Raw genomic sequence first — 17,970 nt, forward strand, 5'->3', positions numbered from 1 at the left:
GGCTATTATAGATCTATTGTAGCCACCAAATGTAGGGCACTTTAAAATACTAGTTTTCCTGTGAATTTACCCATTTACCATAGAATTTACCATTCTATGGTGTATCCATAGAATACGCCCATTCAGCTGAAATATGCTTATTTACCAACAGAATTACACTGTGTATATCTTGGCATCTCCTTTTTGTAAGGACAAAAAACAGAAATGGAAAGAGATTCTGCAACTGAATTAGCTACTTAAGGTTTTGCACTGACTAGGTGCATTTAAAGTAGTTTATTTATAAAATTTTATTAGGGTATTTAATTATGAAAACAAATTTGTAATGTACTTAAGAATTAGTACAAATTACTTCCTTTCCCCTTTTCCAGCAGAGTTACCATAAAGTTTGTTAGGATTATTATTATTATATGTATTTTTTGTACCAGGGCTTGAATGCAATGTTAGGATTTTTTTTTTTTTTGGTACCAGGGATCCATCTCGGGACCTTATGCTTATAAGGCAGGTGGCGGAACCACTGAGCTAAATCCCCGGCCCTGTTAGGATTATTTTTAAGCAGACTTTTGTTTTTGTCCTTTTATTTGGGGTGGGGTGTCGCTGAGCCTCCTGAGCAACCCTTCTAGTCCTAGAGGACATTTTCATAGTATAGTGTCATTTTTCTGTGTGTATGTATTAGTATAAATAAGGATATACCTGGGCCAGGGATTTAGCTCAGTGGTTTCGCCACCTGCTGCGCAAGCTCAAGGACCCGAGTTCGATCCCTGGTACCAAAAAATAAAAAATAAAAATAAAAAAAATAAGGATATACCTGTAAAAGCCAGGTGTGGTGGCCCACACCTGTAATCCTAGCGCTCTGAGAGGCTAAGGTAGGAAGATTGAAAGTTTGAGCCAAGCCTGGGGCAACTTAGCAAGATTTTTAATTAAAAATTAAAATATAGCTGAGTGCAAAAGGTCTTAGGTTCAATCCCCAGTACTGAAAAAGAAATAGGGCCGGGGAATTTAGCTCAATGGCACCGCGTGTGCCTCACAAGTGCAAGGTACTGAGTTTGATCCCCTGTATTGCAAAAAAAGAAAAAAAGAAAAGTGTACATAAAATACTCTTACACAATTGTGACTTTGACTATCCAGATGGTTTAGCTGCTTCATTTTGTTTGATAAACTATCTTAACCACAAAATAGCTTTCCTGTCAGTTACTGAAAAATATTTGAAAGACCCAGGTGTGGTGCACATGCTTGAAAACTCTCTGGGAGGCTGAAGCAGGAAAATCGAAAGTTCCAGCCCAGTCAGGGCAACTTAGTAACTTAGCAAGACCTTGGCTCAAAATAAATAATTTTTTTTAAAAAAGGAAAGAAAGAGGGGCCGGGGATTTAGCTCAGTGGTTTTGCTGCCTGCTGCGCAGACGCAAGGACCCAAGTTTGATCCCTGGTAGCAAAAAAAAAAAAGAAAGAGGAAAAAAGGAAGACCAATCTTTATTTTAAATGTCCTTAAAGCATATTTGTATCTTTCTTCATCTTGCAGCCTCAGGGATTTAGAGATGCTGCTGCCACTGCGTGTTCATTGCAAACAGAAGATTCGTTGAATTCCCGGAAACGGTCTCGAGATCCAGATGAAGAACAGTAACCCCAAAAGTAATCTCAAATATAGAAATATATTGATGTTGTGAAGTTGATTGCGTACAAATAGTATAATCATTACTTGAAAATATAAACACACATTGTGGCATGAACAAATCAGGATTATATGAAGTTAATGGAAAAAATAAGGAATATGATTTTCTGAAAAAGGTTTCCTAAAGGGCTGGGAATTTAGCTCAGTGGTTCCGATGCCGGCCTCATAAGCGCAAGGACCTGAGTTCGATCCCTGGTACCAAAAAAAAAAGAACACTTGTGAAAAAGGTTTCCTAAGCACTTTTCTAAAATTACATTTTGCTGTGTTTTCATTTTGAGTCACATTTAAGGAGGTGATAGAGATATTACGTATTCCAAATGTGTAAAGCTAATCTCATGTGGCCAATCTGCATTACTATTCAGACTGGAAAAGTTCTTTGCCAATTGGCCTAGATAATCCTAGGAATAGATTTTTTTTCATATTTTTATTCTCTTTAACTGTAGCTTTGGTAATTCTTTAAAATAACCTGTTTTTACTAAGAGAAGCCATGAATGAGTCAGCATCATTGCGTTTGGTTTTATGGGTAGGTCTGAAATTTTAAGATGACTAAACTGATTTTTTTTTTGGTCTGTTTTTGTTTTTGAGATAGGGTCTCACTATATGGTTCAGGCTGGCCTTGAACTCACTATGTAGCCCAGGCTGGCTGCAAACTCACAACAGTCCTCCTGCCTCAGCCTCCCATGTTTTGGGATTACAGGCATGTGCCACCAGTGCCCAGAAACCAAATCAATTTTAATGGTCTGAGTCCAAAATCTAAGCCATTTAATTTTTGATATTAGTTTATAATGTTAAAGGGAAATTTTGTAGCTGTTATCTAGAAATTGTTTGAAATATATATCCTCCAGAATGCTTAGGTTGGTAAGCCTTCAGTTATTTATTTCTGTTGGGTATTTTGTTTTTTGTTTTTATTTTGGTGTTCTGGGGATTAAAAAAACCAGGGGCACTCTACCACTGCGCTACATTCCCAGCCTTTTTCTTCTTCTTTTTTGAGGAATAAGATCTTGCTAAATGACGCAGCCTGGCCTTGAACTATTAATATTAATGCCCCTGCCTCTGCCTCCCAACTAGTATTTCTACATTTTTGAAGTATGATTTAAGGTTTCATTCTAGAATTCTAAATGTCTTAACATTTTCCTTCGAATCTTTTTTGTTTCTTTCACATTTTTTTTATTAGTGCCTATTAATGAGTTGCATTTTCGCAAATTGGTGCATGCTCAGAATATACTTTGATCATTTTTACCCTACCATTATCCCCTCTGCCTGGCCTCTCTAGTTTAATTTTTTTCCTTAGGGGGTTTATTGCCTATAATATATTTTGATCATATTCATCTTCCTATTACCACCCCATATAACCACTTCCCCTCTCCCAGTATTCCCTTCATCTTGTCTCATAATAGTCTCCCTCCTGCTCTCTTGTCATCTTTTTCAGATTCCACATATGTACTAGGGATCCCCCTTTTTTTTTTTTAAATGTTAGGATCAAACCCAGGGCCTTGCACATGATAGGTAGGTGCTGTACCACTGAGCTACATCCCTAGCCACAGAAAAAGTTATTTAAATAATTGCAAGTTGGGCCAGGGGTGTAGCTCAGTGGTTCTACCACCTGCCTTGCAAGCCCAGGGACTGGAGTTCAATCCCCTGTACCAAAAAATAAATTGCAAGTTATATACTATAACAATGATATCTTCAAGATTTTAGTAAAAAGTGATATTTGCTGTTCCAGGCTTAATACTTAATTTATAAAATTTCTTCAGTGTGACTATTTTGTAGTTCATTATACATAGGATAGCCATAACTTAGCAGGACTGTTTGAGAGTGAAAGCAGGCATTGCTAACAGTGATACCAAGACAGTGGACATAGACCACTGAGTTGATTGCAGTGGTCTAACTTGTAACCCCAGCTCTTTGGGAGGCTGAGGCATGAAGATTACAAGTTTGAGCCCAGCCTGGGCAACTAAGTGAGACCCTGTCTCAAAAGAGGCTGGGGAGGTAGTTCAGCCATAAACCATCCCTGGATTCAATCCCTAGTACCACAAAAAATAAACAAACCAAGATTGTCCCAGGCAAATCAAGCAAGTCATCCTAATTATATAAGACTGATTTTAAATGACTACTTTAACATAGGATGACTTATTGTAACTGTCTTTTAAAGGCTTAAAAATTTTTTACAATGGATATAATCATTAAAATTTTCCTGTCATTTTATATTCTATCTGCTCAAATCATGAAATCAAGAGTTTAGGGTGTTCTAAGTGTTAAATATCTTATTAATAAGCATCAGATAATGTAAGATCTGTCTTTTTTTACTTTTTTTCCCCCAGTGAGTTTATTGGTACATTTTAGGTATAAAATATAGTTGTCTTTTTCTCTTTTTTTTTGTAGTGGTAGGGATCAAATCAAGGGCCTCTTACACGCAAGGCAATCGCTGCACCGCTGACCCACACCCACATCCCCATAACACTGCTTTGAAAGTATGGACCTTAAATGTAGACAGAACCAAGTTTTGTGGGCTTTGCTTTTTTAATTAATTTACTATATTTGTTTATTTGTGGTACCAGGGACTGAACCCAGAACCTTTGTTTTGGGATACATCCCAAACCTTTTTAAAATTTTTATTTTTAGGGCCAGGGATTTAGCTCAGTGGTTCTGCCGCCTGCCTTGCAAGCGCAAGGTCCTAAATTCGATCCCCGGTACCAAAAAAAATTTTTTTAAATTTCTAGACAGGTCTTACTGTGTGGCCCAGGGTGTTCTAAAACTCCTGATCCTCCTGCCTCAGCCTCGTGAGTGCTGGGATTACAGGTGTGTGCCACCATGCCTGGCCCAGATTTTCCTTTGCAACTTTTAAAAAATAAAATTTACATCATGAGAACTTTCAGTGTTGTTTCAATTGCTAAAAAGATTTATTTTTCCAGTCATAAAAATAGATATTTATTATAGATCTTAATCTGCTCAGGCTGCCATAACAAAATAGTACAGTCTGGGTGCCATAAACAACAGAAATTTAGGGCCAGGGATTTAGCTCAGTGGTTCCGGCGCCTGCCTCACAAGCACAAGGTCCCGAGTTTGATCCCCGGTACCAGAAAAAACAACAGAAATTTATTTTCTCACGGTTCTAAAAGCTAGAAGCTTGATATCAGTGATTTCTGGTGAGAGTTTTCTTCCTGTCTTACCAGAGGTCAGTTTTTCTTCAGTAAATATCCATGGAGGCCACCAGAAGTCCTATCCAATCAGGATCCCATTCCTATGAATTCATTAACATTAAGTATGTCCTAAAATTTTCTATCTCAAAATGTACTTGCATATGGGGTAAGAGATTCAACATAATGAGTATCAGGGGAACACAATTTACTCCATATCCACAATAAGGAACTTAAAAAATACATTTTTATATGTATATACAATTTTTAAAAAATCTATGTCATTCTCTAACCTGCTTTTAAGAATTTGAGTATTTCTGGAGCTTTAGTTACTATATTTTTAGTGTTAATAAGCATTTAAATTCCATTTCAAAGAAACTGAATTATGATTTGTATTAGAGTTCTTGTTTATTTGTTTGTTTTTTGAGTCAGGGTCTTGCTATATAGTCCAGGCTGGCCTTGAACCCCCTATGTATCCCGGGCTGGCCTTGAATTCATGGCAGTCCTTCTGCCTCAGCCTCCAGAGTGCTGGGATTTCAGGGATGTGCCATCATGCCTAGCTTCAAAGATTATTATTTCTTAGCTATAAAATGTATATAAATATAAAGTTTTTTCCCCTAGTATTTTATGTTCATTTTAACTCATGATGTGATAGTATACCTATCACCCCCAGTTTATATAAGCTTGCCACTTAATGCTAGACTAATAAATTGATTAAAAGTCTTACTTCCTAGCAGATCAGTAACTGCATCCAGCTTTCATCTTGTTGTTAGACAGTGTGGTCAATTTAAAAGATATGTATTACCTTTACTCCATTTTATGCCACTGCTATGATTGCTCTTTCTGATGATTTGTATACATGCATAAATATTGCTAGAGTTTGGAAGTTAAGTGTTCCCAGAAGTCCATGTGGGTAAAGTCTTGCTTCTCAGGGAGGCACTATGGGATGTGGTGGAAACTTTGTAAGAAGTAGAGCCTATTAGAAAAATGTTTAGGGCAGTCCAGGCAGGCCCCAAAGGGGAATCATGGGTCCTTCGTCCTTTTCTGAGATATGTTCCTGCCATTGCCATCTGGTACCCTCATCCAGAGGCCTAGAAGCAGTAGGTCCCCCTGATTATGAACTAGAACCTCCAAGATTGTGAGCCAGAAGAATTCTTTTCCCATTACAGGTTGATTATCTCAGGTGTTTGTTACAGTGATGGAAAAACTGATTAGCAGAAATATATTTGCACACATACATGGAAAACATTTCCAGTGATTTTGTCACTTCTGTGTTTTACCATGTCTTGGCCACAGTTAATACAACACAGGCCATTAATATAATCTGTGCAAAAAATTATTTGTAGTGGGAAAACAAATACTAGAAATTTAAATTTTGCTCTGGTTTGAGAAACCCTTTCATGCTTTTGGAAAATCTTTGTTTCTTTGGAAATTATTAAAAGTATAAAGTACAATAAAGTATAGAATTAAAAGCTCACACAACCTAATCATGGTTTTGTTTTATTTTTAGGATGAGAACTTCACATTTCAAATGCATTTATTATAGAACTCTCTTGCTAGAGGAAACCTTAGAGATCATGCTACCAGTATCTTTAACTGATCATAAATTTATACTTTCTCAAAAGTTGATATTGTATATATATTTTTTCTTTTTGCTACTTCTTTTTTTGGTTTTTACAAATCTTTTCTTGAAGTTTTTCAGAGTATTATGACTTATGGCTTTAATTTTGGAGGTACATAAACATATTTAAGCCTATAGTGCTTTATTATTTTTAAGACATTTTTACATCATTTTATTTGGTCCTTCTAGCACCTCTGTAAGATAGATGTGATAGGCTGGCCTGTCTCCTTTTCTTTCTTCCTTCTTTCTACCCACCTGTGTATCTAATGCCTAAAACTATTGCTTATTGAATGAATATATTTCAAATAAGATTTAGGGTAAATTCTGTTTTCAAGTCATCAGATAAAAATATTTCTATTTGGTCATGCATAGGATGGTATTTCAGAGCACTTTTTGAAATCTATAATACTCTGGGGTTTTATTTTTACATTTTTATTTTGGCAAAATAGTTATAACAAAATTTGCCATTTAAACCATTTGTAAGTGTACAATGAAGTTAATGTTTATTTTATTCAGAATATAATGCAACCATTACCACTGTTTTTTTCAGTGAGGGTCTCCCTAAGTTTTCAGGTTGCCCAGGCTGCCTCAGCCTCCCTGAGTACTGGGATTACAGGTGTATGGCCACCAGGCCCTAATCCATTACCAGTCTTTCTAAAACTTTTCATCACCCCAAATAGAAACTATACATGTTAAACATTAACTCCCCATTGTCTTTTCCCCTCGGCTCTTAATAATTTCTCATCTACTTCCTATTTTTATGAATTTGCCTATTGTAATTCATATAAGTGGAAGCATACAATATTTTTTCTTTTGTGTCTGGATCATTTCACTTGGCATATTTGTAGTATATGTGCTTCCAAAGCGAGCCCTGATTGGCATATTTCTAAAGTTCTTCCACATTGTGTCATGTATAACAAATCCATTCCTTTTACAGGCTAAATAATATTCCATTTTATGTTTATACTACATTTCATTTATCCATTCATCTGTGGGTAGACATCTGGGTTATTTCTAAAGTGTTATTTGTTTTTGTTATTTGTTTTTTGAGACAGAGTCTCACTATGTAGCACCAGGTTGCCTTCAAACTCATGGTTCTCCTGCCTCAGTCTCCTGAGTGCTAGGATTAAAGGTGCGAATGACCATACCTAGCTCCTTCCCCCCTTTTTCTCAGTACTGAGAATTGAACCCAGGGACTTATAGGTAAGTGCTGGAGAGCAAAGCTACATCCCCATCCCTGTGTATTTTCCTTTGAGATAGGGTCTCCTGCAGTTGCTAAGGTTGGCCTCACACTTGTAGTCCTCTTGCCTCAGCCTTCTGAGTAGTTGGGATTACAGACTTTTGCCACCATGCCCAGCTCTAAAGTTATTTCTCTTGTTAGTAATATTCTTACTGAAATGTTTACAATTAGTGATAAAATTAGAGTTTAATGTGGTAAAATAATGTCAGGACTAGAGTTAGAAGACCTGTATTCTAGTTGAGACGTTAACAAGTCACATTAGTTTTGGCACCTTTATTTTCTCATGTAATTTTCTTGTTTTTAAAACAAGATTGCTTAAATTTATTGCTCTATGCTTGCCTCAAGTGTGCAAAAGCCCTGGGTTCTCTCCCCAGCTCTACAAAGTAAATGTAAAAGAACAAGTTCATTGGTGTGTTTTGCTTTTGCAAACATTATTAAATATTCACTTAAAATGATCAGTACTGGAAATAGTGAAAAGTATGACATTTATACATTTTTATTTTCAAGATCAATAATGCTAAGGTTCCCATTTTGATACATTGTATTTCAGTTTTGAGACACAATGTTGAAATGTTCTATTGCTTTAAAAAAAAACATTGAGTTGCTGAAGAGAGGCTGGCTGCTCATAATATGTATTTTTAGTTAACATCAGTGCCTAAATTTACTGTTACTGTTAAAATTTACAGAACATTTTGCTCCCTCAGAACTGATTTTGGCATAAAACATGTTGACAAGATTTCATGTATTTTTGACCGAAGTATATTCCCTTGCTTGTTTTCCATTTTAGTTCACCATTAACATAGCCCTTTCTATGTTTCAGCTATCTGACTTTCATTATGTATAATAAGATGTGAGTTTTAAAATTAAAGACATTATTACTCAGGTTGTGATTTTATATGTAGCTTATTTAAAAATTTTTTTTTGGTATCGGGGTTTGAACTCAGGACCTTGTGCTTTCGAGGCAGATGGCGGAACCACTGAGCTAAATCCCCGGCTGTAGCTTATTTTATGAGGATATCAAAGTTGGGTTCACTCAGAAGGGCTTGAGAACTCATGGAAATTATGTTCCACCTACTTTCAAAATACAAAGCTACAAGGTAAAAGACAAGGCAAATGTAAAAAAAATTTACATCAAGAGTTCATATAAATCAAGGCTCAAAGGAAGAAAAAAAACCACAATTGATTATATAACCATTACCGGTGTGTTGTTTAACAAAAAAGTTAGCCAGGCATGGTTGTGTACACCTGTAATCCTCGTTCTCAGGGAGGTTGAGGCAGGAGGATCAAAAAGTTTGAGTCCAGCCTGGGCAACTTAGCAACTGAGTCCTAGTCTCAAATAAAAAATAAAAAGGGCTGGAGATGTAGCTCCATGCAATGATCCTGGGTCTAAGCCCTGGTACTACCTCCCCAATTTCTTTTTCTGTTTTTTTTTTTGGAGATAATATTGTCTTTTTATTTGGTGAGTCAAAATTTTAACAAGGTTTGTTGAAGAAAAAAGAAATGTGTGATTTTTCCCTCTAGAAAATCATATAAGGAGTACTGAAGTTTGAATTAGAATGGATTAGCACTATCCAGTTTAGGATTTACCTTATTAAGCCTTATTGTTTTTCCTGGTGCATTTCTTTCTTTCTTCCTTTTTTTTGGTACAGGGATCGAACTCGGGTCCTTGCGCTTGTGAGGCACGCGGTGGAACCACTGAGCTAAATCCTCATCCCTTTCTTTTCTTTTTTAATTTGTTAATGTTTATTTATTTACATATTTATTTTGTAGTACTTGGGATTGAATTCAAGCGTTCCATTCTGAGCTGTATCCCCAGCCCTTATTTTTTGAGGCAGGGTCTCAGTAAATCACTAAATTTCTCAGGTGGAATTCAAACTTGGAATCCCCCTTCCTCTGCCTCTGAGTGCTACTGGTATGCCACCATACCTGGGTTTTTTAAAATTAAGGGATATTTGTACAGGATTTTTTTTTTGGTACCGGGGATCGAACTTGGGACCTTGCCGCTTGCAAAGCAGGCGCCGGAACCACTGGGCTAAATCCCTGGCCCAAAAGCACTAGATTTTAAAAGTCAATGACAGTTATTTACCTCCCATCCCTTAGTCATTCAGTTCCTTTTTAGGAGGCAACAGTCATTATCAGTTTCCTATATGATCTTATAGAGCTATTCCATGTACCTAAAATATATTTTTTATCCAACACCATCTTCTTAAATAATACACACACAGAACCTTGTTTTTGTGTCAATGTAGAAATTTCTCATGTTAAAAAATTGATGTGTAGCATTCCATTGAATGAATGTGCTGTTGCTTAATCATTTATTGATAGATATTTAGGCTAATTCAGCTCTTAATGAAGATACAAAGAATTGATATGAATGTATATATATTTAACAGTGTGATAGATTTTGCCAAACTATCCTCTAGGAATATTACTAGTTTACACCTGTGGTGTTTTAGAGTGGCTGTTTTTCAACACTCCTGATCACATGTTATTTGGGGTTTGGTTTTTTTTGCCAGTTTGATACTTTCCTTAAGAATGACATCTCATAGTATGATTTTTTTTACATATTATTAGTTGCATTAGATTATCTCAACTTGATGTCATTAAGTATTTGAGTTGTAATGAACTTTTTTCTGATTGCATGTGTATTAATTACCAACCTGTTGGTAATTATATCTCCCAATTAAAGTCAGATCAGTGCAAATGTCTGGTCTCACTGGAATTAATAGCGCTCACTGTAAATTCTTATGTTGCCCTTGTGGTTTTTATATACTGGATTCTTATAGACTTGTTAGCACTAGTTAATATCCGTCCATGTAATTAAAATTTTAATACATATCTCTGAAGCTTCAAATTCAAGTTCCTGAACTTTGTCATAAATTCATGAAGCTAAACATTGTTATAGTAGTTTAAAACAAATTCTTTGACACTTCTCCCCTCGGGACATGGGGTGTGTTATGTGCTTTTCTCTTGAGTCTAAAAGGGGCCTATTTTACTTCTTTGACCAATACAGTGCCATAAAAATAATGATACTAACTTAGGAAATTAAGTCAAACAATCACTGGAACACCCACTTTTTTTGTTTTATTTCTTTTGTTTTTTGGGGGGTTTTTTTGGTACCAGGATCAAACTCAGGAACTTGTGCCTGCAAGGCAGGTGCTGGAACCACTGAGCTAAATCCCCAGTCCTGTTTTATTTTTTTGAGACAGGGTCTTGCCATGTAATTCAGACTGGCCTTGAACTCACTATGTAGCCCAGGTTGGCCTCGAACTCATGACAGTCCTCCTACCTCAACCTCCCAGGTGCTGGGATCACAGGTGCGCGCCACCACGCCCAGGTGGAATGCTCAGTTTTGAAGTCCTAAGCTACCATGTAAGAAGTCTGCCTATCCTAAGGCCATCATGTTGGAGTTATTATGTGCAAGCATTTCAGTTGACAGCCCTAGCTGTCAACAGCTAACATCAACTGCTAATTTAGCAACACAGTGAAATTAGTATCTTGAGAAATATTCACATAGTAGTCTTTTTCTACTCTTTTTTTTCAATAGAAATGAAAAATGTGTAATGTAAGTGATCTTGGACATCCAGCCCAGTTGAACTTGTAGGTATTCTATCCCCAACTGCTGTCTAAGGGCAACCTCCTGATGGCTGCAAGTGAGCACCACCTGTTTGAGCTCAGTCAACTTATAGAGCTGTGAAAAGTAGTAAAATGTCTTTTGTTTTAGCCACTAAATTTGGGGGTAGTTTGTTTTGCAATAGTGCATAACTGGCACAGCCATTAGAGAGCTTCTCTGAGTGCATTGCCAGATCTTAACCAAACTGTATCTTCAGGTACCTTCTTTGTTTTTGTTTTTTTTCCAGTACTGGGGATTGAACTCTGGACCTTGTGCTTACAAGGCAGGCTTGATGCCATTGAGCTAAATCGCGGGCCCTTCAGGTACCTTCTTTGAATCTCAGACCTTGTCTCATGTCCTTTTTGCTTCTTCTGTACACCTTTATCCCACTGAGACCATTCTTTTTTGTACTCTCATTGGCTCCCACTGTCCAACTGATTCTACCCTTTAATCTCTTCTTCAATCCATCCTGCACTCACCTGAAAGAATATTTGGATATTAAATTTTCTTAAAACATGGTTTTTAGCCAGGCCTGGTAGCACATGCGTGTAATCCTTGCATTCTGGAGGCTGAGGCAAGAGGATCACTGAGAGTTCACAGCCAGCCTAGGTTATATAGTAAGTTCAAGGTCAGACTTTATCTTAAAAAAAAAAAAAAGTAGTTTTTATCATGTTTCTTTCCAATTCAGTATTTTTTCCAATACCTGAAAAAAATAATTATAATTTTATCTTCCTAGTCTAATCTTGAACATTGGCCCATAGGCTTTATACCTGAGTCATGAAATGATCTGAGCATGGTGGCACATGCCTTTTAATCCCAGCACTGGGGAGGTTGAGGGAAGAAGATTTCAAATTCAATATCTGCTTGGCCTACATAGTGAGTTTGAGTTCAGCCTGAGCTGCATAGCAAGAGTCTGTCTCAAAAAAAATAGTCATGAAATTATTGGTGTATATTTTCAGATATACAAAATTTAAGAATTTTATGAGATAAATTAAAGGATATTTGAAAAATAATTTTATGTATGAAGGGCCAACATTTAATTTGTATAAATATTTTGATTTTCTGCCTTTGTGCAAATAATCACATATATTATTTAAGTATATAAAAATTCATCAAATCTTAATCCTCACCTTGCAGAATTGCTGGAAATCATGTGCTATATCGGTGCCAGATAAGTCATTTACAGATCACTCTTTCATAAGGCAGCAAACCATTTCATATGCCCAGATCTTTTCCTTCCTGGAAAAGATGCATTGTGTCAGCATGGTTACCATGTGTGGTAATTGATAATGTCTGTGCCACATGGCTTATTTCTACCCTTGTCCAACACAGCTATTCTACCACCTATGATTACCATATGTTACAGCACTCTAGGTTAATGGAATCATTTCCATCTTCCCTTCTAGTCACAAATGTCACTGTGGCTCAGTTCCATCAGCTCAACTAATAATAAAGTATTCAGTACTATCTAAGTATGCAAAATACCTTTATGAAGAGTTTTTATATTTTATATTTATGTCCTTTTTTTTTTTTTTTTTTGGTACCGGGGATCAAACTTGGGTCCTTGCACTTGCAAGGCAGGCACCTATATATCCTTTTTATTTATTTATTAAAAATTTTTTAATGGTTTTTTTGTATTTTTTACGTTTTGTTTTGGAACTGGGGATTGAACTCTGGACCTTTCGCTTTTGAGGCAGGTGGCCGAACCACTAGTTAAATCCCAGGCCCATTTTTTTTTTTTTTTTTTTTTTTTTTTTTGGTACCAGGGATCAAACTTGGGATCTTGTGCTTGTGAGGCAGGCAACAGAACCACTGAGCTAAATCCCCGGCCCCATCCCAGGCCCATTTTAATGGTTTTTTGAGACAGGATCTTGCTTTGTAGTTCAGGCTATCATTGAACTTACTTTTGTGTGGTTTTTTGTTTTGTTTTGGTACCGGGGATTGAACTCGGGACCTTGCGCTTTTGAGGCAGGCGCCAGAACCACTGAGCTAAATGTCCAGCTATCAACTTACTTATTGAACTTACTACATAGCCTAGGCTGGCCTTGAACTTGAGGTGATCCTTTTGCCTCAGCCGGCCAAGTGCTAGTATTACAGGCATGTGCCACCACGCCTGGCTCCTTTTTATTTATTGAAAAAGCAGCCTGTTTATTTGTTTGTCTGACTGTTTGCTTTTTGAGTTAAGGTTTTACTAAGTTGTCTAGGCTAGACTTGAACTTTTTTTTTTTTTGTACCAGGGATTGAACTCTGGTCCTTGTACTTGCGAGGCAGGTGTTGAAACCACTGAGCTAAATCCCCAGCCCTGGTTTGAACTTTTGATCTTCCTGTCTCAGCCTCCCAGAGTGCTGGGATTACAGGCTTGTACCACCAGACCCAGTTACCTTGCTGGGGTTTTTTGTTTGTTTTTGTTTTGTTTTGTTTTGTTGGTACTGGGGATCGAACCAGTCCTTGAGCTTCTGCAGCAGGTGACGAAACCACTGAGCTAAATCCCCGGCCCTACCTGGCTGTTTTTGATGAATGCTCCAAGTTAGAAATGGGCATCTGCTGACTAGAATAAGGGCATGATCTGTATTATTCTGAATTTTTACATATATTTATCCCAAGCAAATATATAAAGATAATTAAAAATTAGACTATAATAAAGGTAAAAATTTTACCACCATATGAAGCACTTTCTGGTTTTTTTAAAGTGAAGACTAGTAGCAAAATGTTGACGTGGATTTTTTTAGTAACGTCAGTTCACTCTAGAAAAGTCATTATAGAAGGAATGTGCCACATGTTAGCCATTTATAGTACCATCATCAAATTCCTTCAACCCCTGCCCTAATCCTCTTTTGTAAGGATGTCATAAGTCCAAAAATAATTTTGGTTGTTCAGAGAACTCTGATAGGAAAAAAGATTGTTATTAATGGTTAAAACATGAAGAAAAAAGATCAGAAACCATTTTGGAGACTTAATAGTGCATGTTGGCCTGTTATTACTTTTGAAGTGAATTTTAATTTTGACAGCTTTGGACTGTTGCTGCAGTATGGTCAGTAATGTATTACTATTAGCCAGTAATACAAAAGAATAAAAAATTATTATAGCAGTAATGTTTTGGCAGCAAATAGGATGATTTAAAACTATATTGTTGATCTAGGAAGTAGAAGAGGAAGTTCTTATTTGAAAACATTTCTGTGTGCTCAGTTTATTCAGTTCTCAGGTAATCTGTTCCCTACTGGTCAGTTTGACAACATAATTATATTAATATTTAAAAAGTTTATATATTAATTACCCTTTAATTCAATTTCTTTTCTTTTTCCTTTTTTTTTTTTAGTGGCACTAGGTATTAAACCCAGGGGGTTGTGCATGCTAGACCAAGTGCTTTATCACTGATTTATACCACCAGCCCCCTGATTCAGTTTTTTGTTTTGTTTTGATTTTGTTGTTTTTTGAGACAAGGTCTTGCTATGCAGTTCAGACTGCCCTTGAACTCACTATGTAGACTAGGCTGACGAACTCGCAGCAATCCTTCTGCCTTAGCCTCCCAAGTGCTGGGATTACAGGAATCAGTTTTTGAAATATGAATTTTAAAATACTTTTAAAAAATTGTATTGGGAATTGAACCCAGGGCCTTTTATTTTTATTTTTCATTTTGAGATAGGGCCTTGCTAAATTATCCAGTCTGGTCTCAAACTTATGATCCATCTGCCTTAGCCTCCCAAAGTGCTGGGATTACAGGTGTGCACCACCACGCCTGGCCAAAAAGAGGAAAAAATATATATATATTTTTGGTACCAGAGATCGAACTCAGGACCTTGCACTTGCGAGGCAGGCTTGGGCACCACTGAACCAAATCCCTGGCCCTGGTACATTATTATTAACCAAAGCCCCTGATTTATATTAGGGTTCACTCTTGAACATTTTATGGGTATACTGACATTTAGCCACCATTTGAGTAATACCAAATAGTTTTTACTGCCCTAAAAATTTCCTGTGCTCTGCCTATCCTCCCCCTACCCCAAACCCTGGCAACCTATCTTTATTTTAGAAATAATTTACCACTAACTTTCCTTCAAGTAAACTCAGTGTCCCAGGAGCACCTTTATCGACTGAAACATACTTTAACTTCACTTTAACCCATTTATAGTTGTATATAATCTACTTTATATTTTATTTATTTATTTATTTATTTATTTTTTTAGACAAGGTCTCGCTATGTATTCCAGGCTGGCCTCGAATTTGTGGTAATTCTCCTGCCTCAGCTTCCCGAGTGCTAGGATTACAGGTGTGCGTCACCACATCTGGCTACTTTGTAGTTCCTTAAGATACTGTTACCATGTCTGTCAGGATCTGATTAAGAAAGTACAGAAGTGATGGTTACAGAAGTGGTGGAAGAGCTACAAAAGAAGGGTTATTGGATTTTTAAAAGTTTAGGAAGCTGGAAGCTGCTACTATACCTAAATATAGGATAAATATAGGAAGATGATATTTCTAGAGCTTGTGCTGAGGTCACTGGCCAAAGCTAGAATCACAGTGGACACATTCGGTAGGAGCAAGACTACAAACGAAATGCAGTAGGTCTCAGGGCTTTGATAGGGAACAGCAACTCAGCCAGACCCTGTCACAAAATAAAAGATAAAAAGGACTGGGGATGTAGCTCGGTGGGAAAGCCCTGGGTTTAATCCCCAGTCCTGCTAAACAACAAAAGAAGAAAACTAAACGTTTGTATACAAGTAATTTTGTGCTTGGGTTTACATGTTGGACATGTTTTTTCTTATGGGTAAGTATCTGGGAAAGGAATTGCTAGGTCATCCAAGAAACTGCCAAACACAACAATTATTTTTAACATTGTAAATACTGCCATGAATATCCATGAAAGGACATGGTGCATTTCCTTCAAAGAGCTAAGGGTTAAAAAGACAATAACTTTTATAAGAAAATGATCTCAAAAAATCTCAATAATGTTAAATATCACTGATACACACTATGCTTTTCATAACTTGATTTTTTAAAATAGTAAGTTAAGAGACTAAGGTATAAGAGGAGAGGAAATGAAAAGGAAAGCAAAGTGTTGAAAAATAATGACTAAAAAGACTTTTTTTTGAAGGAGGAGAGGTTTAATTTTGTTCACGTAAAAAGACTTGACAATGGCAAAATCATCCTACATAGCTGCTCTGAGTTTCTGTCAGCAACCTTCTGGCAAAGCTACTTTGTCAAATGGATGCATTAGAATCTATATTGATCTTTGTGAAAGAATATCTTTATTAATATCAGCAAACACGCCTCTCACTTATAGCAATATAGAGATGTGGGCTTTTTCTTTTACTCTTAGAAGTAATGTTTTACCAACATAGATCACTTCCCTTTGATATGTGGGTTGAGTCATAAATTAATGTCACAAATAAATGTCACCTAGGTGAGGGAGGCAACTACATTATGAAATAGGAAGGTGTAGCTTGATATGAATTGTTGCAGCTGACAGCTATGTACTCTTGAACAAAATGTCATCATGTCAAATTCTGGGATATTAACAGTTGTTGGAATGTAAAACTGTGGACATTTAGGTTTGCAGCCTAAAAAGTTTTGTCAGTCTTTCTAGACATGAAATGGAAACAAGCAGGTGTATTGAAAACAAAGGCAAATGAGTTTAAAGGCTTTCTTGGCATCTCATAGAGAAATTGCTTTACACTGGTGGTGTTTTAAACAAAACACATAAATACATTTAGCTTGTCTGGAAACAGACTTATTGGGTCTTTCCATTTACCTCTGAGGAAAAAAAAGTTACAGAGAAATGCATTACCCACTATATACTTTTTATCATGTATTATTTAATCTTAAGTGAAGAGAGAACATGGAACTATTTTACATGATACTATGATGTACATTAGCGAGCTCAACCCATTTAATCTTAAAATAACAGTATCAGGTCAGGGATTTAGAATACAGTATTATGTAGAAAACAGTTGGTGAGGAGTCTCCCTCTTCTGCCATTAATAACTGACTGGAAAAAATAATAACTGACTGGAAATGCTATTTCAGACCCTAAATCTAACTGAAACCCATCCAGAAACAATAACTGGAGAGGATGGGGTAGATAATATGCAAGAACATGTTTTTCAAAGTAGAGAATCACTATGTTTTTGCTGAATTATATGTTGCCATGGACATGGCAGTATGCAGTAATGATACTATCATCTAAACAGCTGTATAACAACACAGCTTCTCCTTCCACCCCTCAGTGAGGCTTGAAAATAATAGGTTTGTGTGTAGTTTGGTAAGAAATTAGAATTATTTTAAGTCATTTCACTTCCAGCCTAGGAAAGAAAAAGACACAGGAGAGGATGGGAAGAAAAGCAAACAAAATACTATAGAAAGACCGTGCAATACAGAATGATATACTTTATGGAGAAACTCAAGAGGGAAGTGTTGGTGTGATGGAAAACAAATGGGTGAAATTTACTAAATCTCAGTCATGGGTCGAGTCCGCATTGCATCACTTGCTTATGACCTTGAGCAAAGTCAATATTTGAAAGTTTAGAACCCTCATCTATAAAACAATCACAATGGTAATATCCTCTATCTGAAGGGCTGTGGTAAAGTTGAGGAGTGAGAACAACTTGTAAACTACAAAGTCCTAAACAAATAAGGCATATGGACACAAGGCACTGTTGCATTTTTAGAGACAGGGAAGAGTTAAAGGAAAAGGGTCTA

The 17,970-nt window shown here is 36.6% G+C and overlaps 1 protein-coding gene and 1 long non-coding RNA gene across 15 annotated transcripts in view; one reads left to right on the forward strand and one right to left on the reverse strand.

The window, feature by feature from the left end:
• Nucleotides 1–12,411, forward strand: part of Rad51c (RAD51 paralog C) — a 39,244-nt gene extending 26,833 nt beyond the window's left edge. For 7 of the 14 annotated variants that reach the window (XR_015443148.1, XM_021248704.2, XM_004870343.3 and 4 more), the window contains one exon: nucleotides 1,517–1,662. Coding sequence is in view for 11 of the 14 variants with exons in the window: in XM_021248704.2 (XP_021104363.2) it covers nucleotides 1,517–1,618 (102 nt within the window). In the remaining 3 variants the exon portion in view is untranslated. Of the gene's footprint in view, nucleotides 1–1,516; nucleotides 1,663–6,313; nucleotides 10,369–11,524 lie in introns of those variants that run through there. The other 7 variants (XR_002391099.2, XM_021248705.2, XM_021248708.2 and 4 more) reach the window with 2 other exon arrangements.
• Nucleotides 1–12,517, reverse strand: part of LOC110346842 (uncharacterized) — a 35,038-nt gene extending 22,521 nt beyond the window's left edge. Inside the window, exon 1 of the long non-coding RNA XR_002391104.2 lies at nucleotides 12,408–12,517. This is a non-coding gene — a long non-coding RNA (uncharacterized LOC110346842). The remainder of the gene's footprint in view (nucleotides 1–12,407) is intronic.
• Nucleotides 12,518–17,970: the final 5,453 nt, after the last annotated feature.

The sequence above is a fragment of the Heterocephalus glaber genome, unplaced genomic scaffold, assembly GCF_053883595.1.
Source record: "Heterocephalus glaber isolate CG9 unplaced genomic scaffold, H.glaber_assembly_v1.0 deba00001564, whole genome shotgun sequence".
In the NCBI taxonomy this organism is placed as follows: Eukaryota; Metazoa; Chordata; class Mammalia; order Rodentia; family Bathyergidae; genus Heterocephalus; species Heterocephalus glaber.